Below are 27,172 nucleotides of genomic sequence, written 5' to 3'. Positions count from 1 at the left end.
GAGGCCTGAGCAGGCACCCCTCCAAGCCCAGCACTTGTTAGAAGCCCTTCCAAAGCAGTGTCAAGCTGGCAGACAAGGCTGTGTGCCTCAGTCCATATTCTTGTTCTGAAAGGGCCTGTCCTTGGTCCCACAGGGGCTGGAATAGATTCTACCAGGTGGATTTCCTTAGCAGTGGACTGCCATGGCCAACACCCTGTGTGAGGTGCTCAGTGTAGATGCTGCGGAGGAAGTCACTTAGTGACAAGTCTGTCAGAGAATTGTAACAGGAGACACTGTTAGAGGCATTCAGTTAAGAAAAGGAAAAGTGATCGATTACTGTGTTGTTTGTTATTTTCTTCCGAAACCACAAAACCTGCTGCCATCATGTTGATTCTGACTCATGGCGACCTCACAGGTTTCAGAGTAGAACTGTGCTCCATAGGGCTTTCAATGGCTGTAATCCTACAGAAGTAGATTGCCAGGCCTTTCTTCTGTGGCACCACTGGGTGGGTTTGAACCACCAACCTTTCAGTTAGTAGCCAAGAGCAAACAGTTTTCTCCACCCAAGGGCCTCATTCTTCTTGAACAAGAGCTGTAAATTCTGGGGTGCGCTAAAGGGAAGGGAAAGCAACCCCTCAGCAGAGGACTCCTATCTGGGGAGCGACGTGCCCCTGGTCACTTGGTTGGTGGTTGCAGCAGCAGGACCCAGTGTTCCCGAGGTCAGCGTGTCCCCTTAAAGCATATCACAGGGTAACAGGATGCCCATCACAGGCACTCGGGTTGTCAGACACTCAGCAGGTGGGACAAGTCGTGAAGGAAACCCTTTCGTTGGGGAGTTGTGTCTTTTCCTTGAGGGGCTTGGTCTCACCTGGGGTTGGCTCTCTCTAACTCCCCCTCCTCGTTGTCCCTGCAGCCTTTCCGCTGTGCCCATTGCCATTACTCCTGTAACATTTCCGGTTCTCTGAAGCGGCACTACAACAGGAAGCACCCCAACGAGGAGTACACCAACGTGGGCACCGGCAAGCTGGCAGCCGAAGCACTGGTTCAGCAAGGTGAGAGGCCCCCCGCCCACCCCTGCGCCCAGTGCCTCCTGGCCGACATACTGGGTGAAAGACGTGTAGGCATCTGACCGTTGAGTTCTAACCCGTGAACGCTGAGTGATGTTAATTCTTCATTGTAATTACTGTTGTCCTCCTCCTCCTCCTCGTTATTATCTATCACCGTTACTCACTGCCTGGATAACATTATAATGGCTTTAATGGAAGTCTGAAATGAAGGAAGTAAAAATGACCCACCAGTTATACCGCCCTCCACGACGTTCTCTGTCCTTAAGTGCAGCTTGCTCTGATAAAAGTTCATGGTTTACCTTCTTTGCTTCACATTGTAGCGTGAACATTTTCTTTTATTTTGGAAACTTGCCCTCCTAATTACATTACTTAGAGAGCAATTGTGATATGGCAGCGAGTGGCAGTTCCCCACTTTATTTAACCATCCTTCTGTTATGGACCTTTTTTCCAGATTTTTCTTTTTTGCAGTTGCAAATGGTGCTGTGGTAAGCGTATTGAGAGGTGAGCTTCTCTGGGTGATCTAAAAATATTGACCGTGTACTCAGATTACTTGCTCGTCCTGAAAAAGAAAAACATGTTAGAGTATTTAAACTAATGAGAATGGATGAAAACCTCTTATGTTATTGAAAAATAGGTTTTTTTTTTTTTTTTTTTTCCCTTCTTTTATCAAGCATTAAGTATTCCCACTTGGGAAGGCTCGGCTCCTGTGCCGTAACCGTGCAGAGAAATGCTGCTGTGTTTATATCTGCACTTTGGTAATTCAGCTAAAAAATGATTGCAGCACACAGTGTGCTGGTTGCTGCTCGCTGCCAAGCCCTGTGACTATGTGAAGCAGAAGCCGGTTTTAGAATTCAGCCCCCAGTAAACAGAGATGTGAGATTTGAAACCGCTGCAGCTGTAAGCGCCACGGACTGCATCTTAATGTCAAACAAATGAATTGACCGTATCCTTCAGTGCTCTCAGTGACAGGGATGATGTACAGAAATAGAAGAGCAGTGTAAAAAACTCAGGTTGACTTGAAAGCCATCCGTCTGGGGTAAGGGAGTGTGCCTGTCTTGCGGTTCTTTTCCTGGCCATTTTAGGAGCTGGCGAGCAGGATGGTGCTGTGGAGAGGGCCCGGGCTCCAATCTGCCTTCTTCTGTAGCTGTGTCCACTTGAGCAAGCCACCTGACTACCTCTTTGCCTTAGGGCCTCATCTGCACAGTGGAGCTAACAGCAGCCACGGCACGTGATGGTTGAGAGGATTAAGCTGGAGAGACCAAGCGTCTGGCATTCAATAAATTTTCACTCCCTTTTTTCCCCCCTGAAAAAATCTAAGGCCTCTGTACCCATTGCATTATTTTGGATGACTTCCCTATCCAGAAATCACAGGATCAAATGGATTTGCTTAGAGTCGCAGTAAATAGCTGGAGCAGTGGGCTAGAGAGGCCCGTTAACATCCTTCAGGCTCTTGGGTCGGATTGGCAGGAAATAGCTGTTTACTGTACTGTGCCTGTTGGACAAGCGGTGGGAACCTGATGGATGACACTGTCATTGCATCATTGGTTCCAGACATTCATCACTGCCTCGCAGAAATGTGCTGAGGTTGGACAGTTTCACGCCCTTAGCTCTCACCTAACTTCCTAAGACTGTCTATAATCAGCTGGCATTTCTTAACTGGGTCTTGGTTTTAGTTTTCAGTCTTTAATCTTAGCAAGGGCTATTTTTTTGGTCATCTTCTTTCAGACGTATGTGTCCAAAACCCACCCATCACCATCAAGTTGGTTCCGACTCATAGCAACCCTATAGGACAGAGTAGAACTGCCCCCTAGGATTTCCATGGCCGTTATCTTTATGTGGAAATCCTGGTGGGATAGTGATTGAATGCTACGGGTGCTAACCAAAAGACTGGCAGTTTGAATCCACCAGGCGCTCCTTGGAAACTATCGGACGGTTCTACTCTGTCCTGTAGGGTCACTATGAATCAGAATCGATGGCAAGGGTTAATCTATTTTTTTTTTTTTTAATTTTTAAAAAACTTAAAAAAATTTTTTATTGTGCTTTAAGTGAAAGTTTACAAATCAAGTCAGTCTCTCATACAAAAATTTATATACACCTTGCTATATACTTCTAGTTGCTCTCGCCCTACTGAGACAGCACACTCCTTCTCTCCACCCTGTATTCCCGTGTCCATTCAGCCAACTTCTGTCCCCCTCGGCGGGTTTAATCTTCATGGAAGCAGGTTGCCACATCTTTCTCCCATGGAACGGCTGTTGGGTTTGAACTATTGACTATCAGTTAGCAGCTGAGCGCTTAACCACTGCACCTCCAGGGCTCCTTAGACATATATAAAAAACCAAACCCATTGCTGTCTAGTCAATTTCAAATCATGTATAGTATATATGTATTTATATATTCCCTCTTCAAAGAGACAACTTATATGGTGTTGGCCCTTAGGGGACATTGTGCTGCTGAGCCCTGGCAGGGGCACAGTGCCTGGGATCAGAGAGCTGGCTGCGTATGGACATGTTTTAGCGATCTCAGAAGCACAAAGCCCGCACTGATCTCATGCCTGGAGAGGAAAGGAGAACGGAGGGAGAGAATGAGACCAGATTAAATTACTGGGTTGGAAATGAGGAGTTGTTTTGCTGCCACTGGAGTTTTTCATTTTCTTTTGATTAATTTCAAACAGTTCTCCCCACCCCGATTTTATTTTATTCCCCCCCCCCCGCCCCACTCACTCCCAAAAAATATCTTCATGGGGTTTTATAATTCCTTGTTTTGATAGAGAGGGATAGGTGTTAAAGTAGTAATTCCATGGTAATAAAAAAATCATAACTGTTTTCCTAAAATGATACTACACCGTCCATAAACCAAGTGCAGAGTTTAAACACAATCAACTGTGTCCAAAGACCATCAACACACTGTGACATGCGCAAAGCCATCCATTGCCAGTGCGGGTTCTTCTACTCACAGAGCCACAAGGGAGTCTGGGAAGGAAGTCAATGTCCAGTGGTGTGGAGGAGTTACGGAAGGTGGCCCAACAGGAACTGAGCTTTTCCCAGATGGGACATTTCTATTCTTTGTGGGTTCCTGAAAGAAGGTACCATGGTATTTACCATGGTGTTTTGGTTATTTTCAACGGGTTCCAGAAGCTTGTGGGAATGGTGGCTGCTCAGGTGTACCCAGTGGTAGCCGTAAAGATCTAACAACTGGCTCTGTGAGGACGAGATGCAGGCTCTGGTTTATAGCGTTTGCCGATTTCCACGGTGTAAATACTCCCACCATGTCCAACTTGGAAACCCTGGTGGCGTAGTGGTTAAGTGCTACGGCTGCTAACCAAAGGGTTGGCAGTTCGAATCCACCAGGCGCTCCTTGGTAACTCTGTGGGGCAGTTCTACTCTGTCCTATAGGGTCGCTATGAGTCAGAATCGGCTCGATGGCACTGGGTTTTTATATGTCCAACTTTAAGCTGCCGGTATGACATCACTGCACATGGAGTTGGGAAGCCACGTGTGCACGCAGTTCCTGAGCAGGCACAGCTGGCTCCAGCATGCTCTGGCCCCATGGGCACATGGGAACGCCACCCAGTCCCCCTCAGCTGGGCCCCTTCAGGATGTACCACTCCCTCAGGACTCTGGTACCTTTGGGTTGCACTGAGCACTGTTTACATGGTTCACTGCCTGTTTATAGTTTTTGTACATCTGATAGTTTGGAGGCAGATTGGTCAGATGACGCCTTGTTTATTCGTCTCTACCCATCACTTGCTCGTTAACTTGGGGTCAAGGCCGCCTCCCATACAAGTGCATATTTTCATGTTTAAGGAAGGCAGACTTGCATTGCTTCTGTGTGCCTGCCCCCTTTCCTCCCTTTACAATACGCCCCATTAAGCTAGCGTCGCATCTGGCTCAGTAAATTACAGGTTGTGAAGGGCAGAAGGTGCTAAGCTTTTCCAATTATTAGCTTCTTCCTGCAGCTCATCGTGGGATAAAGACGGGGCTTAGGAGACTGGTCATTTTCCAGTGGCCACAAGACACTCCCTCAAGTTACTCAAGGTTTTTGGAATGAGCACAGGGCTGGGAGTCAGATGAACCTGGATCTGGGTCTCTGATCACTGCTGCCCTTGGACCAGTTACATAACTTCTCTGCAAGGACTCATATGTATTCAACAGTAGTTGCAAAGATTAGAAATTATTCTCTGAGATTCCCAGACAGTGCCTGACCTGTAGTAGGTGCTTGATAAATGGTTCAAACGTATACAGTAAACCTTTCAAAAGCTGGAAACTCTCTAAGGCAGAATCCTGTCAGAGAAGGAAAACTCCAATATTTTCCACTGAAACAAGTGACAGAATGGTGGTAAGACTGCACCCTGTCAAAGGCAGAAAGCTTGCGAGATCTGGAAAAACAACGCAGTCCCGCTGGGTTTGGTTCCAGCTCTGACAGGTTTCACTGTATTGTATTTACCCACACGGCCCCTCTTTCGGCAGGTATCTCTCAGGCTCCTACAGTGTACCCAGCACTGGGGGATGGCGTCGGACAAGGCGACTCCCTGATGACACTTATTATTATTACTGCTGAGGTTGGAGCTGAGGCCGAGCAGCCCTCCCCAGGCTCACGTTCTGACCCTGCTGAGGTTGGAGCGGAGGCCAAGCAGCCCTCCCCAGGCTCCACGTTCTGACCCTGCTGAGGTTGGAGCGGAGGCTGAGCAGCCCTCCCCAGGCTCCACGTTCTGACACTGCTGAGGTTGGAACGGAGGCTGAGCAGCCCTCCCCAGGCTCCACGTTCTGACCCTGCTGAGGTTGGAGCGGAGGCCAAGCAGCCCTCCCCAGGTTCCACGTTCTGACCCTGCTGAGGTTGGAGCGGAGGCTGAGCAGCCCTCCCCAGGCTCCACGTTCTGACACTGCTGAGGTTGGAACGGAGGCCGAGCAGCCCTCCCCAGGCTCCACGTTCTGACCCTGCTGAGGTTGGAACGGAGGCCGAGCAGCCCTCCCCAGGCTCCACGTTCTGACCCTGCTGAGGTTGGAACGGAGGCCGAGCAGCCCTCCCCAGGCTCCACGTTCTGACCCTGCTGAGGTTGGAGCGGAGGCTGAGCAGCCCTCCCCAGGCTCCACGTTCTGACCCTGCTGAGGTTGGAGCGGAGGCCGAGCAGCCCTCCCCAGGCTCCACGTTCTGACCCTGCTGAGGTTGGAACGGAGGCCGAGCAGCCCTCCCCAGGCTCCACGTTCTGACACTGCTGAGGTTGGAGCGGAGGCCGAGCAGCCCTCCCCAGGCTCCACGTTCTGACCCTGCTGAGGTTGGAACGGAGGCCGAGCAGCCCTCCCCAGGCTCCACGTTCTGACCCTGCTGAGGTTGGAGCGGAGGCCGAGCAGCCCTCCCCAGGCTCCACGTTCTGACACTGCTGAGGTTGGAGCGGAGGCCGAGCAGCCCTCCCCAGGCTCCACGTTCCACCCTTGTAGCAGGAGAACCCTGTATTCCTTTCACCAGCACCCTCAGCTCACAGGAGGAGAATTAACTGGTTCTCCCATGGAGCTGACCTTTCTCAGAGGCCCCCAGTTTGAGAGGGTCATTGAGGGGGCAGGTAAGGGACTGGAGATAAGAGGAGCTAGAAGAGGAGGAGGTCAAAGAGGAGGCTTAGTTTTTGGCACCTGCCAAAATCTTTGGTATGTTGCTTTGAACTGCTGTATCAGAGTGTAAATACATGTATGTCTGTGCCTTGGCATGCATATCTTATTTTCACACTAGATTCGGGGAAAATTGATATCACAGAAAACCTGGAGGCTATCAGGTATCACCACAGTCGTTGATCTGATCTGGGGACATTTTCATTTTGAAGTTGTTTTTATTAGGGCCCAGATTCAATAAATTATTGGTAGATGCTCCCAGCAAGGAGCCGTTATGTCATTGATCGATTGATTTATATGTTCATTTATTCCTCATAATCACCCCTGAGGATGGCATCGTCATTACTGTTTTAAGATGAAGAAATGAAACGAAGACAGAGTCACCAAGCGCGATCACAGAGCTAGTCAGTGGCTGAGCCAAACCCAGTCTCCTGATTCGAGGTGTCTCCTGTTTCTGTTTTGTTCTAAAGCTTGCACTCCTTCAGGAGGAGGGCTGGGGTAGGAAGAGGGGAAGTCCTGTTCTAGGACACTTACTGGGTCGCATTTGCTCTGGCTGCGTGATCACGCATGGAAAGGTCACACATGGGGTGCTGCTCGTTGCTGGGTGCCGTCGAGTGGATTCTGACTCACAGGGACCTCATGTGACAGAGTAGAATTCCCCATAGGGTTTTCTTGGTTGTGATTGTGTCTCATAATATTAACAAGTGGAATATACCCATTGGGTTTTCCTTGGCTTCTTTATGGAAGGAGATAGCCAGATCTTTCTCCCAAGGAGCCTCTGAGTAGGTTTGAACAAACAACCTTTTGGTTAGCAGCTGAGTGCTTAACCGTTGCACCACCAGGGCTACTAAGCTTGTTATTTCTTTGCCCCCGGGCTGGTGCTCATCTGACGCAAGGCCGTCTCTGGGACCTGTGTTCCTTTCCTGCTTTTTCCCCATGGTTGACCAGAGGGTACTCAGATCCCAAGATTTTGGGGAGTGTGTGTGGTACTAGGGGAAACGGTGGAGATCTTGCTTAAGCTCAGTTTACCAGGTGTTCCGCACTGGAGTCCAGGACATCAGCTGGCTAAGGATAAAATGAACTTTGTTTTTCTCTCCCATGTTTTCCCTTGAGGTGTACTGGTGGCGTGGTAGTGCGGTGGTTAAGTGCTCAGCTGCAAACTGAAAGGTTGGCAGTTCATACCCCCTAGCCACTCTCTGGGAAAAAAATGTGGCTATCTGCTTCCATAAAGATTCACAGCCTTGGAAACCCTATGGGGCAGTTCTGCTCCATCCTGTACGGTCACTGTGAGTTGGAATTGACTCGACAGCAACGGGCTTGGTTTATATTTTCCCTTATACTGTTTCTCTTGGGGACCCTGTGCGGAGGGGGACTGGGGTTTTGAGGCAGGATTCAGATATCCCTGGGTTGAGTGTCAGATAGGAACCCTCTACCACAGGGCTTGCATGTGACTCCCACATGGTGAGGCCCCTTTAACGTGTTTCCTGGTGCCAGGCTGGGACTCAGGCTGGGCTCCGGAGCAGACACTAAGAGTCAGCAAGAGAAATGAGTACATCAACACAGTCCGACTCTGTCTTTCACTTGTTAATATTACAAAAATACGATTACTCGTTAGCTTGAGCTGCTTTTGGTCCAGTGAACCCTCTAGTGCCTGCATTCACTTCCTGTGGCTGCTGTTACAGATGACCACAAACACGGTGGCTTAAAACAGCCCAGATTCGTTGATGTACAGTTCTGGAGGTCAGACATCTGAAACGGGTCTCACCAGCCTAAGATGAAGGTTTCCGCAGGCCTGCATGTCTTCCTGGAGGCTCTAGCTGCATTTTCCAGTTTCTGGAGGTTGACTGCATTCCTTGGTTCATGGTCCCTTCTGCCATCTTCAAAGCCAGCAGTGGCCTGTCAAGTCCTCTCCCATGGCATCACTATGAGCTGTCCTCCTGCCTCCCTCTTTCCCTCATCAGGACCTTTGTGGTTACATTGGGCCCACCTGACAATCCAGGCTTCTTTCCCATCTGAAGACCTGTAACTTCATTGCACCTGCAAAGCCCCTTTTGTCATGTGAGGAGACATGTGCCCAGGTTCTGGGATTGGGCCTGGGCATTTCGGGGGTCATTATCCTGACTCCCACAGTGCATTCTTCAATGTTACGGGCTTTAGCATTTCTTCCTTAGTGGGAAGCTGACACCTCGGAGTCTAAGGGAGTAGCTTTGGGTCACGTGAGCAAGTACCAGGCTCAGGTCCTCTGGCTGCCCCATCTGGTGCTCTGTGCCATTCCAGGAGTTATGTTATTGAAAGTGAAATTGAATTTTCAATATCATCAGACACCACAAAGGCGTGCAGATACTTTAATGCCTGGCTCCTCTGGAATATATTGCATTCCAAAAGAATGCAAAAGATGCCACAACTGATTTTTCAAATTGCTTCTAAAATTCAATACTTTTGCCTGGTTAATCAGTCCACGTGAGGAAATCGGGATTCGAGGGTTGCAGTTTCATTTGCAGTTTTTGTGGTGTGTCCTTAATATCAGTGCTGGAAGTAAATTCACCAGCTCCTTCCCTGACCCTTACTGTGCACTGCCTACAAATTTCATCAGTTGAAACAGAAGTTAATTTCCCTCAGCTTTGCTGTCAATTCACTGGCACAGTTATACATTTCCATCTAGAGTACATAGTTCCATTTGTTCTTTAGTTAAAGTCACCACGGCAAAGGTTGAAGTTTTAATTAATGTGAGGGCATTATCATACAAGTTTTAGTTTAAACATAATATAAGGAAGTTTTCCCTCCCTAATTAGTTTCCAGTAAACAGCCTACTTTAATATCATCTCTTAAAGCCTAAGCTTAACCTTAGGTAGTTTGCTTTCGATCCTGAAGCATATTAAGTCTTTATGGGAGAAACAGCATCAGTTTAACCAAAAGAAAAGGCAGGAAGGTTCTACCACACCATGGGCAAGGGGGGGGGGGGGTTAAAAAAATGATTATAGGAAAATACATCATTTTAGATGATTAATAACGACAAAAAAAAAAAAAGAAAAACCCGTTGCCATCGAGTTGATTCCGACTCATAGCGACCCTATAGGACAGAGTAGAACTGCCCCATAGGGTTTCCAAGGAGCAGCTGGTAGATTTGAATTGCCGACCTTTTGGTTAGTAGCTGAGCTCTTAACCACTGCACAAAGGGGGCTAAAAATTAAGTTTATTCTCTGGACAAGAAAGAACACATTTTATGTTGCCTTAAAAAAAAAAAAAAAGCGTGTTTTTGTTTCAGAAAATACATACCTATTTGAGCTGCCTTTCCTGTAAAATCTTCTGGAACTGAAAGATGTGTTTGTTGCCAGCCTTTCTCCTGATGGCAGGAGCCCACCCAGCTGGGTCCTTCTGTCTCTGTAGGACTCGCTGTGCTCTCCTAGGGCTGGGAGCTGGACAGCAAATAGCTGGAGGTCCTGGAGGATGCACCGTGCGTCATCCGCGTTGGCCTCCATTTCTGCTAATGACTGAAGAATCACCCTCCACCTCAGCTGATAGACAGGAAACCCCAATTACACAAGAGTGCTCTGTATAGGTTCCACTGACATGGAATTGATTGAGGAGACGGAACATATCGTAACTGCATCAGGGAGATACTTAAATTGTGTGATGTATTCCCATGAGATTTACCTGCTTCTTATATGATTTGTCAAGACGATCACGACATCAGAACACAGTTCTTCCACTCCTCCTTAGTGCCCCAATAACAATAATAACTGTGACGGGCTGGGATACATTCAGTGTTCAGCTCAGCTCTTTTCCTGCCTAAAAAAAAAAAAATAGAAGCATCTTAGTAATTTGTTCAAGGCAGGTGTGTGTTGGAAGAAAGGGAAAGCTTGAGGCATCAGGGGTATAGAAGAGACTTGAGTGTCTGTGAGGCTGTGGGACTCAAGACAGAACCAGTAGACTGCCCATCAGTTTGAGTCAGAGGGAGGCTTGTCAGAAGTATCAGGAATGGGGGGTATCTCAGAAACCCGGGAAGACTAGATCATGGCTGGAGAATGTGGTCAGCATTGTCACGTTGTTGTTGTTGTTAGGTGCCGTCGAGTCGATTCTGACTCATGGTGACCCTATGCACAATAGAACGAAACAGTGTCCAGTTCTGAGCCATCCTCACAATCGTTGTTATGCTTGAGCTCGTTATTGCAGCCACTGTGTCAGTCCACCTCGTTGAGGGTCTTCCTCTTTTCCACTGATCCTGTACTCTGTCAAGCATGATGGCCTTCTCCAAGGACTGATCCCTCCTGACAACGTGTCCAAAGTATGTAAGACGCAATCTCGCCATCCTTGCTTCTAAGGAGCATTCTGGTTGTACTTTTTTTAAAACAGATTTGTTCGTTCTTTTGGCAGTCCATGATATATTCAATATTCTTTGCCAGCACCACAATTCAAAGGCGTTAATTCTTCTTCGGTCTTCCTTATTCATTGTCCAGCTTTCACATGCATATGATGCGATTGAAAATACCGTGGCTTGGGTCAGACGCACCTTAGTCTTCAAGGTGACATCTTTGCTCTTCAACACTTTAAAGAGGTCCTTTGCAGCAGATTTACCCAATGCAATGGGTCTTTTGATTTCTTGACTGCTGCTTCCATGGCTGTTAATTGTGGATCCAAGTAAAATGAAATCCTTGACAACTTCAGTCTTTTCCCTGTTTATCATGATGTTGCTCATTGGTCCAGTTGTGAGGATTTTTCTTTTCTTTATGTTGAGGTGCAATCCATACTGAAGGCTGTGGTCTTTGATCTTCATTAGTAAGTGCTTCAAGTCCTCTTCACTTTCAGCAAGCAAGGTTGTGTCATCTGCATAACGCAGGTTGTTAGAGTCTTCCTCCAAACCTGATACCCTGTTCTTCATATAGTCCAGCTTCTCGGATTATTTGCTCAGCATACAAATTGAATAGGTATGGTGAGAGAATACAGCCCTGACACACACCTTTCCTGACTTTAAACCAATCAGTATCCCCTTGTTCTATCCGAACAACTGCCTATTGATCTATGTAAAGGGTCCTCTTGAGCACAATTAAGTGTTCTGGAATTCCCGTTCTTCCCAATGTTATCCATAATTTGATCCACACAGTTGAATGCCTTTGCATAGTAAATAAAAGACAGGTAAACATCCTTCTGGTATTCTCTGCTTTCAGCCAGGATCCATCTGACATCAATGATATCCCTGGTTCCGCGTCTTCTTCTGAAACCGGCCTGAATTTCTGGCAGTTCCCTGTCGATATACTGCTGCAGCTGTTTTTGAATGATCTTCAGCAAAGTTTGCTTGTGTGTGATATTAATGATATTGTTCTATAACTTCCACATCAGGTTGGATCACCTTTCTTGGGAACAGGCATAAATATGGATCTCTTCCAGTCAGTTGGCCAGGAAGCTGTCTTCCATATTTCTTGGCATAGACAAGTGAGCACCTCCAGCACTGCATCTGTTTGTTGAAACATCTCAGTTGATATTCCATCAATTCCTGGAGCCTTGTTTTTTTGCCAATGCCCTCAGAGCAGCTTGGAATTCTTCCTTCAGTACCATTGGTTCCTGATCATATGCCACCTCTTGAAATGGTTGAAAGTCGACTAATACTTTTTGGTATAATGACTCTATGTATTCCTTCTATCTTCTTATGATGGTTTCTGCATCATTTAATATTTTCCCCATAGAATCCTTCACTCTTGCAACTTGAGGCTTGAATTTTTTCTTCAGTTCTTTCAGCTTGAGAAACGCCAAGCGTGTTCTTTCCTTTTGGTTTTCCATCTCCAGCTCTTTGCACATGTCATTATAATACTTTAGTTTGTCTTCTTGAGAGGCCCTTTGAAATCTTCTGTTTAGTTCTTTTACTTCATCAATTCTTCCTTTTGCTTTAGCTGCTCAACCACTGCCGACTGGAATGCAGAAGTTAGAAATGAAGAAGGATCAGTATTTGGAAAATATGGCCTTAGTGATAGAAACAATGCCGGAGATCGAATGATAGAATTTTGCAAGACCAATGACTTCTTCATTGCAAATACCTTCTTTCACTAACATAAACAGTGACTATACACATGGACCTCGCCAGATGGAACACACAGAAATCAAATTGACTGCATCCGTGGAAAGAGATGATGGAAAAGCTCAATATCATCAGTCAGAACAAGGCCAGGGGCTGACTGTGGAACAGACCATCAATTGCTCATATCAAGTTCAAGCTGAAACTGAAGAAAATCAGAGCAAGCCCACCAGAGCCAAAATATGATCTTGTGCATATCCCACCTGAATTTAGAGACCATCTCAAGAATAGATTTGACACATTGAACACTAGTGACCGAAGACCAGATGAGTTGTGGAAGGACATCATCCATGAAGAAAGCAAGAGGTCATTGAAAAGACAGGAAAGAAAGGAAAGACCAAGATGGATGTCAGAGGAGACTCTCAAACTTGCTCTCTGAAGCATTAGCATAGAATGCACAAAATTCACTCTGGACAAGAGCAGAGCCTGGGGGATAAAGATGTATGTTCTAGAGTTAGAGAGACTTGGATTGAGTTCTTGGTTTTGCAGTGTGGCCCCAGAAATATCTGACCATCCTGAGCCTCTGTAAAACAACAAGGTAATCACACCTGTATCATTGGGCTGTGGTAAAGACACATGACTTCACGTATGAGGTGTCTGACATGATAACTGTCCAATAAATGGAAGATGTGTTTTGTTGTCATTACACCATCTCCTTGTTTATTGACTATTTCATTATCTGACATTTTGCATTTACAACACTAGTAAATACTATCTGACTATTCTATGCATTAATGACGTACGTCTAGGAGCAACAAACACCGAGGTATGAGGTGGGAGTAACGCTGGCTGTGATGGTTAAGGTTATGTGTCATTTTGGCAGGGCCATGATTCTCAGTGATTTGGCAGTTATGTAATGATGTAATTTAGCAGTTATGTAATGATGTTGTCATCTTCCATTTTGTGATCTAATGTGGTTGTCCTCCATTTTTGCATAATGCCAATTTTGCACAATGACCTGGTCTTTGGAACCTAACCATGTTGATAAGTGAGGAGAGGGTGTATTGTTACTGGTGGTGATGGTGCTAGTAGTATTAATAGTAAAGTAACAAATAAAAAGCGTTCATTGGATTAATCCATGACGAAGTTAGTTGGTGACCTTGTCATGTGCAATGCCAAGAGAGAATTGGGGGCAGAAAGTAGATTGCCATGGTCTAAGGCAAAACTTCTCAACCTGGCACTACTGACATCTGGGATCAGATAATTCTCTGTTTGCGTGTGCGTGTGTATGTGTGTGGGGGGTGTCCTGTGCATCATAGGGTATTTAACAGCACCCCTGGCTTCTACTCTCTAGATTCCAGTTGCATTGATTCTAGGCTGTGGATTTGCCATTTGGGTTTGAGAGAATGAGAAGTAGATAAGGACTTTGAGGGTTTTATCTATAAAAGTTTGAAGGTTTGGGCCATGGGGTATAGGCTGTTTAGAGAGGGAAAGAGAGATAGGAGAGGCTGGTGGATTGGGAGAAAATGGACCAGGGTACAAACTGGACGTCCCTAAGAAATCAAAACATGATTGTAGTGAGAGTAAGAGCATGTTGGCAGACTGTTGTCAGAGCAGGGTGTTTGGATCAACCCCGCGCATGGTGCCAAAAGCTCCCTGGTAGTGGAATGGTTAAGTGGTTGGCTGCTAACTGAAAGGTCAGCGGTTTGAACCCACCAACCACTCCACAGGAGCAAAGACCTGGCAGTCTACCCTCGTAAAGATTACAAACTAGGTAGTTCTTCTCTGTCTTATAGGAGCTCCATGAATTGGAATCAACTTGATGGCACCCAACGACAACAAAAACCAAAAAAAATGAAACTTGTTGCTGTCGAGTTGATTCCGACTCATAGAGGCCCTATGTTACAGAGTTGAACTTCCCCATGGAGTTTCCGAGGCTGTAATCTTTACGGAAGCAGACTTTTTCCCACGCAGCAACAACAATGCGGTGCTAAATAATTGCATGAATGAAGAAGATTTTCACCAACAGTGAAGTAGTGGGGAACGCTTTCCATCTAACGTTACAGTCAGAATATTATCCAATTACCAATGATCATAAGAAGCCTTAGTGGCACAGCTGTTAAAGCACTTGGTTACTAAAGAAAGGTCAGCGGTTGGAACCCATCAGCTGCTCAGCAGGGGAAAGATGGGGCAGTCTGCTTCTGTAAAGATTTTCAGCCTTAGAAACCCTATGGAGCAGTTCTGCTCTGTCCTGTAGAGTCTGTATGAGTAGAAACTGACTTGATGGCAGTGGGTTTTTTGGGCACTCATGATCATGAAGATGGCACGGGACCAGTCAATGTTGAACTGACTTGACGGCAAATGACAACAACAACAGTACAGAGTGGAGAGGGCCTGGGTGTGATGGGCATGGCACTGTGAGTGGAGGAATAAAACCAGGAAACGCTCTCACTATCTGATGGAAGTGGCATTGCTGCCCCTGCCCCTGACCTCCTCCTTACCTGGGGCTTCTGAGCATAAAGAGCCTCCAGGTGTGTGGCTTTAGGGACCAGCCAGGGCTTAATTAAGGATGGGGGTGGGGAGGAGCGTACTGTCTGTGATGAGCTAACATAGGCAGTTGTGTTGCCCTGGGTTCTGAGACTCAGGCTGCGGTGAAGGGATTGGCACGAGAGGGGAAGCTGCGGGGTCGTGGAAGAGAACACACAGCAGGATGGGGTGCGGGAAAGAGTTGTTGGGTGGCTCCAGGGGTTTGCAGCTTGGAGGGTGACCTGCCCGAATTGCAGAGCCTCAAAGCTCCAGACCATCACGCTGATGGGGACTGTGGTGAGGGCCTGAGTCCAGGTCACCTGGGCCACAGGGTGACTCAGGCCCATGCCAGGTCGGTGGCCCTGGTGGCCTGACAACGGCACAAGAGTTAGCCCTGAGGCTGAGTTGGCTTCTAAAGGCACAACCTGTTCAAAGGGATTTTTACCCAGGCCCTAATTGGTATACTTTTAGAAAGATAGTCTTTTGTATGAATGTTCAATTTTTGTATTTTAGCCTAGAGTTTGACATTTTTCTAAAGCATCCAAACACTCCCAAGAACATGGGCAAAATTGAGTCAGTTCAGGAAATAGTGACATCTTAGAATGTAAGCAGCTTTCCCAGTTGTCCTTTGCTGGGAAATTCATGGGGGCAGGGGGCGGGGTAGTTATACCAGTGACTGTTTCTAATGTGCAGGAGCCTGAGAGGCTTGTTCTCAGTCTTAAGAGTTTTGGGAAAAGGGAGATTGAGAAAGGCAGCCATTGTCCTTTTTTTTTTTTTTCCCTCAATTATTATTTACAAAGGGAAAAATGAAAGAATGACTCAAGCCATTTATCCACCCAGCCAAGGGAATTATCTTATTCATCTTATTTCTCTCTGAGACTTAAAATATCAAGCACATACTAGACTCTCAGCAAATGATTATTCAATAAAAACAAAACAAAACAAACAAAAAACAACTCTGCACTGAGATACATACAGTTGCTGTTGTGTTTAAATGCTAATGTAAGCTTGAATTGAATGTCAGTGCTGGAGACAAAATCCTGGGTTTCTTAGATTCGAGGTGCCTGGCTGGAAGGACGAAACGTTGGTTTCTGTGTGCTCAGGAACACGTCTTTTTGCCTCTGTTTTTTCAGGTGGTATGAAGTGTCCCGTTTGCAGCTTTGTATATGGCACCAAATGGGAGTTCAACAGGCACTTGAAGAACAAACATGGGCTGAAGCTGGTGGAAAATGAAGGAGACCCCAAGTGGGAGGTAACTTTTGAAAGCGTGGTATTGATCTGGACTTAGAAAGTTATTTATAAAGTTTACTTGGAAGAACAAGTACAAATAGCTAGGAAAACCTTGGGAAAAGTGGCAGTGGGAGGACAGTTCTGACAAATATGAAAACATGTTACAAAACCTCTATAACCAAAACAGTGTGGTAAGGGTGTGTAAACACACAGACAGTCTAAAGCTGCAGAATCGAAATTGCAGAATTGACCAAATCATGCACGGAAAGTTAGCGTGTGGTAAAGAGGACCTCTGAGGTCGATGGGAAAGAGATGGACCTTTTTATAAGTCATGTATGGTAACTAAATAACCTTAGGGAAAAAGATACAATCACATCTGTTTTTCAGTTTATATGAGATGAATTCCAAGAGTCAGAGATTTAAATGCACAGTGATGTCTTACTAATACTAGAAGAAAACATGAGTGGATTCATCCACAAACTGAGACTGTGAAAAAATTTCCAAACCATAATTCAAAAATCCAGATTCCATAAGGGAAAAAAAATTGACTGCATGAACAATTTTTAAACACTTTATGAAAAAAAAATATGCCAAGTAAAAAGGCAAAAGACAAAAAGCATTTGCAGTCATATAGAAAAAGGATTAATATTTTTATAATATAAAAGGCCTCTAAAAATAGTGATGAGAAAGATCAACAACCCAGTGGAAAGATGGGCAAGAAAGAAGTTCATAGCACACGAAATGCAGATCACCTTGAATAGATGAAAACCTAATTAGCCCGACACGTAATAAAAGCATTGTTAATTAAAATTAGTCTCAGGTGGGCTCTCTCACCTGTTAGGTTGGCAGGAATCCAGAAGTTGAATGTCATCTCTGTTGGCAAGTCTGTGAGGGGAATACTCACTGTCATACTTTGCTAATGGGAATGCAGATGGCACAACTCCTGTGGAGGGGAATTTAGAAATATCCTAGCAAAATTACAAATGCATTTCTTTATCCACTAACTAAACAACCCTTAAGAAATGATCCCAAAGTTACACGGGCAAAAATAAGAAAAAGTATCTACACAAGGCTGCCCATTGCAGCACGTGGCTGGAAACAACTTAATACCTGTCCACAGGCGGTTGGCTGAGAACATGGTGATGCAGACACAGCGGAGAATCACGCAGCTGTCAAAGGGAGCGAGGGACATCCCCGTGCTGTTCTAGGTGGTCTCCAGGGTTTACTGTTAAGTGAAAAAGTGAGGTGAAGAAAAGTGTGTGTGTGTTTGTGTGTTGCTTATATTAAAAAATGTGGAAGGATAGATAAACTTAAAAAGGAGCATGTGTGACAAATGACTTTAACCATGTTTCAGATGAAAGTCACTGAAGGGGGCAGGGAAGAAAGGAGCTGACTTAAGAAATTTTGGAAAACGGTGTTTCTGCTGAATACCCGAAGGCTAAAGAAAAAACCTTATGTAACTACAGTGGTCTTAGTCAATTATCACAGTGAATGTGTTTCTGACAGTAGTATAGGTTAACAACTCTGAAACTACTTCATGTGTATATTATGTACACTAGGGTCAAAGAAATAAGTAAATATGTCGTCGATCACGAGAACCAGGTTTTTCACTGTTAGAGAAGGCATTTAAAAAATATATATGAACTCAGTTTTTTATATATATGTACATACAGATAGATGCAGAAATAATTATAGATACATGTGTGTACATGGGATAGTTAGATATACGTTTGGACGTGGGTAGTAATACATGCATATATTTCCCTAGCCCTTTGTGCTGAGAGAGCCTAGAGGCAGTGATACCCCGGTAGCAATGAGTACACCTTGTGCCCAGATCTTGGTTTCTAATAGCATTGTCCAATAAAAGGAACCAGAGTCCCTTGGAAAAGTGATTGATTCCAGGGCTGAAGAAGAGAAAATACATGAGGGGCCTAGAGCATTCTTCTGGCACTGTTGTTGTTTGGTGCTGTCGAGTCAGTTCTGACTCATAGCCACCCTGTGTACATCAGAACTAAACACTGCCCGGTCCTATGCCAGCCTCACAATTGTTGTTATGCTTGTGTCCATTGTTACAGACACTGTGTCAGTCCATCTCACTGAGGGTCTTCCTCTTTTTCACTGACCCTCTACCAAGTATGATGTCCTTCTCCAGGGACTGATCCCTCCTGATGATATGTCCAAAGTATGTGAGATGTAGTCTTGCCATCCTTGCTTCTAAGGAGCTTTGTGGTTGTACTTCTTCCAAGACAGATTTGTTTGTTCTTTTGGCAGTCCATGGTATATTCAATATTCTTTGCCAACACCACAGTTCAAAGGCGTCAGTTCTTCAGTTTTCCTTATTCATCATTGAGCTTTCGCGTGCATATGAGACGATTGAAAACACCATGGCTTGGGTCAGGTGCACCTTAATCTTCAAGGTGACATGTCTGCTTTTCAACACTTTAAAGAGGTCTTTTGCAGCAGATTTGCCCAATGCAATGTGTAGTTTGATTTCTTGACTGCTGGTTCCATGGGTCTTGATTACGGATTCAAGTAAAATGAAATCATTGATAACTTCAGTATTTCCTCCATTTATCATGATGTTGCTTATTGGTCCAGTTGTGAGAATTTTTGTTTTCTTATGTTGAGGTGTAATCCATACTGAAGGCTATGGTCTTTGATCTTCATCAGTAAGTGCTTCAAGTCCTCTTCACTTTCAGCAAGCAAGGTTGTGTCATCAGCATAACGCAGGTTGTTAGTGAGTCTTTCTCCAATCTTGATGACTTGCTCTTCTTCATATAGTCCAGCTTCTCGGATTATTTGCTCAGAATACAAATCGAATAGGTATGGTAAAAGGATATGACCCTGACACACACCTTTCCTGACTTTAAACCACACAACATCCCCTTGTTCTGTTCCAATGGCTCCCTGTTGATCTGTGTACAGGTTCCTCATGAGCAGAAAAAGGACATGTCAAAATGATGCAGGAGACAACATGAAAGAGCTCCCAAAGGCCAAAGCTAGAACAACTTGAGCAACAAAATAATGATAGTATTACATTTTGGTGATGCAATGGTTAAGCGCTCAGCTGCTATCCAGAAAATCAGCAGTTTAAACCCACTCAGCAGGTCTGTGTGAGAAAAGACATGGCGATCTGCTCCCGTAAAGAGTACAGCCTAGGAAAAACCCTATGGGGCAGTTCTCCTCTGTCATATAGGATCCTGTGAGTCAGAACTGACTCGTAGGCACACAGCAACAACATTAGATTATAACCCCCAAAATAAAATTCTCATGAGTCCATACCAATATAAATAAATGGTTGAATAAATAAATAAATGGAGAAGGGACAACTCTTCCCCAAAGAAGGATTCTGATTAACAAATGTAGAAGGATTAAGGGAAATAGAAAACCACCCGGCAGAGCACCCTTACAAACACCACTATGCCAGTCCTCTTCCAGATGTTGCTGTAAAAAAATCAGCATAAAGCACTTACGAAAATACCTCACAAGGGAGGACGCAGCAGGCGAACGGTCACAGAAGACATGCAGTATTTGCATAAAAGTACAGTATGTAATTATCCTCCATTTTGTGATCTGATGTAAGGGGAATTTCCTTGGGGGCGTGGCCTGCTTCCAGCATATATGGATGTTCTGGCAAAGCCCGCTCTCTCCTGATCCTGCATCTGACTCATCATCATACGACCTCCGGTTCTTGAGACATGAGCCAGCAGCCGGCCGCCTACCTGCAGATTTGGGGATTCACTAGCTCCCGTAGCTCCGTGAACTAACAGCCTGCCAGCTGACTTGCCAATTTTGAGTTTGTCGGCCCCTACAACCATGTGAGTCAGGAGAAGCCTGACACCTGGTCCACGGATTTGGGACTTGGCAGCCTCCACAACTGTGTGAGCCATTTCCTTGAAATAAATTTCTCTCTATCTTTAAATATATATGCGCTTCTCTGGTTTTGCTCTTCTAGAGAGCCCATCCTAAGACACGTAGCAACTAAATGTAATGTGGTATCCTGAACTAGATCCTGGCACAGAAAAGAATCCTAGTGAAAAAACTGGCAGCATCTGGATAAAGTCTGTAGCTTAGTTAAGAGCGTTGTACCGATGTTCATTTATTAGTTTTGAATAATTGTACCACCGGTATGTAAGATGTTAACTTTAGGGGAAGTTGGTGAAGGATATATGGGAACTCCTTGTAGTATCTTTGAAACTTTTTTGTAAATCTAAAATTATTTCAAAATCAAATAGTTCTAAAAATACAAAAGCAAAACCCATTGCTGTGGAGTCAGTTCTGACTCGTAGAGACCCCATGTGTTTCAGACGAGAACTGCACTCCGTAGGGCTTTCAGTGGCTGTAATGTTACAGAAGGAGACTGCCAGCTCTTTCTCCTGAGGCACCACCGGCTGGGTTTGGACCGCCGACCTTCTGATTAGTAGTCAAGCGCAAATTGTTTGCACCACCCAGGGACCTTGATGGGGGGGCCATCATAAGGGGGAATGGGAGGGAGAGAACAAGATGGAGGGGACCAGGAGAGAAGCCAGACTCCTCTTAGCATACCTTATTGTATAGTTTTGACTCTGAAACTATGGAAATATTTTACATAATGATAAAAACAAAATTAAACTTGAAAAAAAAAGCAAGCTATAAAAATTGAGAGCAAAATGAAATAAATGATTCTTTTTATCAAACTAGTGGCCTAACTACAGAGATGAACTGTTTCAAGCGACTTTAAAATAGTAATTTGATTGTATCTCCCTAATTTTTTAATGGGATATAGGAGCCGTGGTGGTGCTGTGGTTAAGAGCCATGGCTGCTAACCAGAAGGTCAGCAGTTCAAATCCACCAGCTGCTCCTTAGAAACCCCATGAGGCAGTTCTACTGTCCTGTAAGGTCGCTATGAGTCGGAATAAGTGCAGCACGTTTGGTTTTTTGTTTTCAGTGGGATATAACCTGAGGGCAAAAAGAACCGCAAAAAAAAATGAATCGTTTACAGTTATTATGTTTTCGGTGGTAGGGATGGTGTTGTTATTTTAAGGCTGTTGTTAGTGTTTAATAACTGCAGTAAAACATAAAATACGTTTAAATCCATGAATTTATAATGACACTGGGAAGGAACAACTCACTAGTCACCTTTGTTGGATGCTAGGGAGTCAACTCTTTATTTTGAGTTGGTAAATAAAGGCCAAGAATCAAGCAATTATTCTACCTTTTCCAAATAAACTGTATCTCAGGGTAACCAAATATTTGATGAGGACAGACTTCTCTTTATAGAAGCATGTCAGCTAACAAACGCAGAATTTGAATACTGCTACTTTGCAGTCCCCTGCTGATGTAATTAGGAAGAAAGGCCTGGAGATGTACTTCTGAAAATCAGCCAGTGAAAACCCTGTGGATCACAATGGTTCAATCTGGAACAGATCATCGGGATGGTACAGGGCTGGGCAGCGTTTCATTCTGTGTGTGTGGGGTCGCCATGAGCCGGGGGCAGACTCAACTGCAGCTAACAATAGCAACAACAACGTGGTGGATGTGGCAGTGATTATCACTTACCTGCTAACGTCACAAACAAAGAGGTCACCATTTATTATGTGTCTTCCAGTGGAAGTATACAATATATCCGCTGAAGCACTCTTATCAAAAAGGGAAGCAGAACCTGACCAAGCTTCTGTATCTGAGCACTGATTTACAGGAAACACAGAGGGGAGAGGAGCAGGTTACATGGTTCTGTGGCGACATGATCAGCAAAATCCAGACTGGTGGGACCTCTGTGAGGCAGCAGCCCGCTTTCGTCAACAAATAAACTACGAGGGGAAAAAGTCAGAGATGAACGGAGAACCAGTATATTAAAGAAGCCCTGTTCGACAGCCATCAGTTCACATGCATTGACCTTATTTAGATTGATTTGAACAAGGAAACTGTTAGAAGATGAGATAATTGGGGAAATTTGAACACTGCCTAGGCGTATGATCATATTGAGGAATTATTAAGAATTTTCAGTATGACAGTGGTATTGCAGCCCTATAGGACAGAGTAAAACTGCCCCATAGGGTTTCCAAGGAGTGGCTGGTGGATTCGAACTACTACCTTTTGGTTAGCAGCTGAGCCCTTAACCACTGCACTATCAGGGCTCCAGTGGTATTACAGTATGTTTTGAAAGAGTCTATCTTTTGGAGATACATTCTGAACTATTTACAGGAAAATGATACGGTTTCTAGGTTTGCTTTTTCAAAATGATCCAAGGGCAGGGAGCTGATTATGTGGGGATATGGATGAAATATGATTGGCCATGAGTTGATGCTCATCGAATTTGAAACTGAATGACAGGTACATGGAGGCTCATTATATTCATCTGTCTGGTTCTGTGTTCGTTTGGAATTTACTGTTAAAAATTAAAAAAATAAAACTGTATGCACTTTAGAGTCTGACAGACTTCTTTTGAATCCTGTCTCTTGCCTATAAATTGCTTGACTCAGCCATTATTTAGTCTCTGTAGCCTCAGTGTTCTCATCCATACAGTGAGGCTAACAGCACCTGGGAGGTCAAAAGGACCGAGAGAAACAATACATAAAATACTAAGGTCAGTATCTCGTCCCCAGCACGCCCTCAGTAAATGGCAGCTGTTATGATAATTGTTGATGGTGATGATGTCATCAACATCACATTCCCATCTGTTGTTATTATTAGGTGCTGTTAAGTCGGTTGCGACTCATAGCAACCCTGCATACCACAGAATGAAACACTGCGGTCCTGTGCCATCCTTACAATAAAGCAATTAATCCCCTGATGTTTCAAATTCATACTGCATAAATTTGCTCCCTATAAGCAAAGTAGACAATTCCTGATGTAACTCAGTCTGTCTTGGTCAGGCAGGATGTACAGTAATGCCCCTCATCTCTGAAGGCCTCCTTTCTAGCAGATTCCAACACAGCCGAGCTGTGAACTCAACAAAAACAGCTGACACCAAGTCCATGCACTCCACTCCATGAGGCAGCAGAGCGGCCAAGAGGCTGGTGCAGATGGCTGCCGGTAGACTACCATGCTGCCTCTCCCAGCAGCTTTGGCTGCCACCTGGCTCCCAAGAATGCCTGGCAATGAGGACAGTCCTTCTCTCGAGTGATTACTACATGTGCTTTTCCCAAAGTGAGAAGGAGAACCCATCCAATGCTATTCTTTCACATTCTAAGGCATTACTTGTATCTAAACAGTGTTGGTTAATGCGTTGCTTAATGGTAATTCAAAGGAATCATGCTTCTTTTTGTACGTTTATGCACTCATCAAGTATTTATTGGGTGTCTGCTATATGTCAGGGTGTAAATACCCAAATGAATTTGGCCACTTGGCTGTAAAAGAATAATTACATACTTTTCTGTGTTAGTTACTGATAAGTGCTCACAGGGCATGGTAAAATTGACACCTATCAGTTTTGTCTAAAGTCCTCCATCTTGGTCTTCTTTATTGGTGATGTTCATGCTGTCTGCCTTACAGTTTCACTTGCAGCCCCCCCGCCCTTCTAGAAAGAGACCATTATTAATATCTAGGTCTTATGTAAATTCTGTTCCACCTGGTCTTTCCTTGAGGTACAAAGTGTCTGTGAATGCTGTCTTCATTCCTCTTACCCATTGTAGTTGTTGTTGTTGGGTGCCGTCGAGTCGATTCTGACTCACAATGACTCTGTGACAGAGTAGAACTGCCCCATAGGGTCTTGTAGGCTGTAATCTTTACAGGAGCAAATTGCCAGGTGTTGCTTCCATGGAGCCATTGGTGGGTTTGAACCAGGCTTTTAGTTAGTAGCTGGGAACTTAATCATTTTGCCACCAGGGCTCCTTCCTCTTACCCATTACAAGTTCTGATTTTGCACTAATACATTTTTCTCTGGTCAGCTTTGTTTATCGTATCTTTCTTATAAAAATAAGATTCACATGAATAGCTAAGATTTACTGAGCTCTTACTGTGTGCCAGGCCCAAAGTGTCAAGATTTACAGGTGCTATGTAATTATCCACGTCCCCTTCTTTCCATCATCAGCTGCTCCATTGCCGTGTCCTCACCTCTGGCAGCCACATAGCCTGAGGCCCCAGTGCAAGAGGCAGATTAGAGACAGTCTTGGTGGCAGAGGAAGGAGGCGGAGGAGCCATCAGAAGCACACGTACAATCGTAGTATCTGCGCACGTCAGATCTCTCCTTATGAACAGCACACTCTGTTTCCTAAGGCAAGACTGCGTAGGAGAAAGTGTTCTATCAAACTGGTTTTTGTAAGTCTTCATACTTGCAAAAAGACGTTTTCTGTCTGGAAAATATATTTATTGGCACAGCTGATTCCCCAGGGATACCAGGTAGGATATCACAGAGTATGAGTTGGTCATGTGCGTTGGTTTGGTATTAATACATGATCTTTGAACTTCTGGGTAACTGTTAATCTTCCAGAAGGTCACTTAGATGACATTATATTTTTATGTAGCCTTCAACAGAAACTCCTGAGGAACCATCCACCCAGTATCTCCACATCACAGAAGCCGAAGAGGACGTTCAGGGAACGCAGGCGGCCGTGGCCGCACTCCAGGATCTGAGATACAGCTCCGAGAGTGGTGAGCAGACTCCCTCTAACCCCTTAGAACAGGCCTTTAGAGGACGCACTGAGTGAGTGCATTTGGGAGTGAGTGGTGTCAGTCAGTTGATGGACTTTCAAATCCCTGACCTGGCATTCAGACTCAGAAGCCGGCCCATTGTTGGGGGCCAGGGAGCTCTGCCACCAGAAATACCCAGGCAGATCCACAGCAAAGGTTGTGCCAGGCTTCTGCACATGTTATCACAGTCGGCCATCGGAATAGTCCGCAGGAGAGGCAGAGCTTGCTGTTCTCACGTCTTGGGAGCAGAATGTGGCCTTTTGTTGTAGATGGTTGCCTGGGGGTCACCACTTGGTCCTGGAACCTGGGTCTCCTGACTTCTCGTCAGGGTGTCTTCCCCATTCCTGCTTCCTCATGGACGCCTATTCTGGAGCCCCACACTTAAAGGCCTGTGGGGCCAGGCTGGCAGTGGCAGGGGTGTGTGTGGGGTCTGAGAGGTGGAGAGTGCCTGAGACAGCAGCGTGCTCAGGGACATAGCTCCTACTGAAGGGCACGGCTGCTGCCAACTCCAGCTGAGGGCCGCCTGCAGGGACGGGGCCCAGGACTACCTGCTCCCCAGGCCCCCCGAAAGGCCAAATGAGGATTTTTATGTCAAATGTCATGATTTTCTAATATTAGATAAGTATTAAAAAATAAACCACTGCGCCAGCCTGTGGGATTAGGGCGTCTTTTCTTGATGCTCTTTCCAAAATATAAACAGAATGCAAGTCAGTGTTCCATACCACTGTGCTATCTGTATTTGGGGGTCAGAGATTGACCAGGTGGAAGGGGGAAGAGGAAAGCACTAGGTCACATCAAGGGGTGCTGGGAGATAAAACCCATTGCCATCGTGTCGATTCTGACTTATAGCGACCTTATAGGAGATAAAACCCAAAAACGCATTGCGTTGAGTCCATTCCGACTCATAGCGACGCTATAGGACAGAGTAGAACTGCCCCATAGGCTTTCCAAGGAGTGGCTGGGGTATTCGAACTGCAGACCTTTTGATTAGCTGTAGCTCTTAACCACTACGCCACCAGGAGATATGAACTCATAAACCCCTAAACCCCAGGTTGTAAGAAAGCTGCGTGGAAAACTCTTTTGGGCTGTTCAGTTTAGAGGAGACTAATTGGCAGGTCCACATCCACTGCTTGCTGAGCTTGAGGGGCTTTGGGAGATAGCAACCCCACTTGGCAGCCTGTTGGCGGTGGCACGTTCTGCAGAGGGGAGAGTCCAGGCCAGGCCGGTAAGTGCAGTTTCCGGAATTTGTTTCCTTGCCTAATGTTCAGTGACTTCAGTGATTGCTCAAGAGCTGCAGAATGCGATCTGTCTTCACCTCCTCCCACACACATGCTTACACACATGCATGCACACGCACGAAGATTTACACACAGCGCGCATGTGTGTGCACAGACATGCACGCACCCACGCACACACGCTCACGTACGCACACTCACTCCTTCTAACAACCCTCCAATGTCTCTCACTAGTTTTTAGAACACGGTTCCGATTTTGCAGCTCAGCAAGCAAGGTGGTGGCCTGGCTCCTAGGCTGGTCTGCCATGCATCTCCTGGCCCGCAACCCCTGCCACCTCTGCTCTGGCCACCAGACTCTGCAGGTCCCAGCAGCTGCTGCGTTTCTCACCCACAGACTCCATGCGCAACAGCACGTGGTCTGACCCTTTACCCCTCTTGCCGGCCCTCTTCTCCGGCTCCCCACAGCGTGTTTTCTTCAGTACTCAGATTGTGTGTCACCTCTCAGAAACCCAGCTGCCTTCTATGGGCTTCCCCTAATTGGAACCTCCCAAGGGGTTCTAGTGATTGCTCCGTCCCAGTAGACTATGAGCTCTGGGAGGAGAAGTGGGGAGAGGGCTAGTTCTTTGTATTTCCTTGAGGAATAACTTTCCTGGCTGACAGTTAACAACAGCAACAACAATTAACAATAACAACAACAACAACAAGTTGCCATCATATCAATTCCAGCTCGTGGTGATCCCATGTGTGTCAGAGTGGAACTGTGCTCTGTAGGATTTTCAGTGGCTGGTTTTTGGAAGTGTATTGCCAGGCCTTTCTTCTGAGGCACCTCTGGGTGGACTTGAACCTTTAACTTTCCAGTTAGCACCCGAGGAGGTTAACCATCAGTGGCTGATTTTTCAGTATATTGCTGAGCCTTTT

At 45.5% G+C, this 27,172-nt stretch overlaps 1 protein-coding gene across 6 annotated transcripts in view; it reads left to right on the top strand.

Annotated features, from left to right (window-relative positions):
- ZFAT (zinc finger and AT-hook domain containing) overlaps positions 1–27,172 on the top strand; it is a 223,437-nt gene that overhangs the window by 164,844 nt on the left and 31,421 nt on the right. For 5 of the 6 annotated variants that reach the window (XM_023546031.2, XM_010588560.3, XM_064268108.1 and 2 more), the window contains 3 exons: positions 893–1,031; positions 16,313–16,431; positions 24,854–24,980. In XM_023546031.2, the coding sequence (XP_023401799.2) occupies positions 893–1,031; positions 16,313–16,431; positions 24,854–24,980 (385 nt within the window). Of the gene's footprint in view, positions 1–892; positions 1,032–16,312; positions 16,432–24,853; positions 24,981–27,172 lie in introns of those variants that run through there. The other variant, XR_002785258.2, reaches the window with a different exon arrangement.

Source organism: Loxodonta africana, chromosome 14, assembly GCF_030014295.1.
Source record: "Loxodonta africana isolate mLoxAfr1 chromosome 14, mLoxAfr1.hap2, whole genome shotgun sequence".
Taxonomy (NCBI): Eukaryota; Metazoa; Chordata; class Mammalia; order Proboscidea; family Elephantidae; genus Loxodonta; species Loxodonta africana.
Note: the sequence above shows the minus strand (reverse complement) of the source record. Positions and strands in the feature narration are given on the sequence as shown.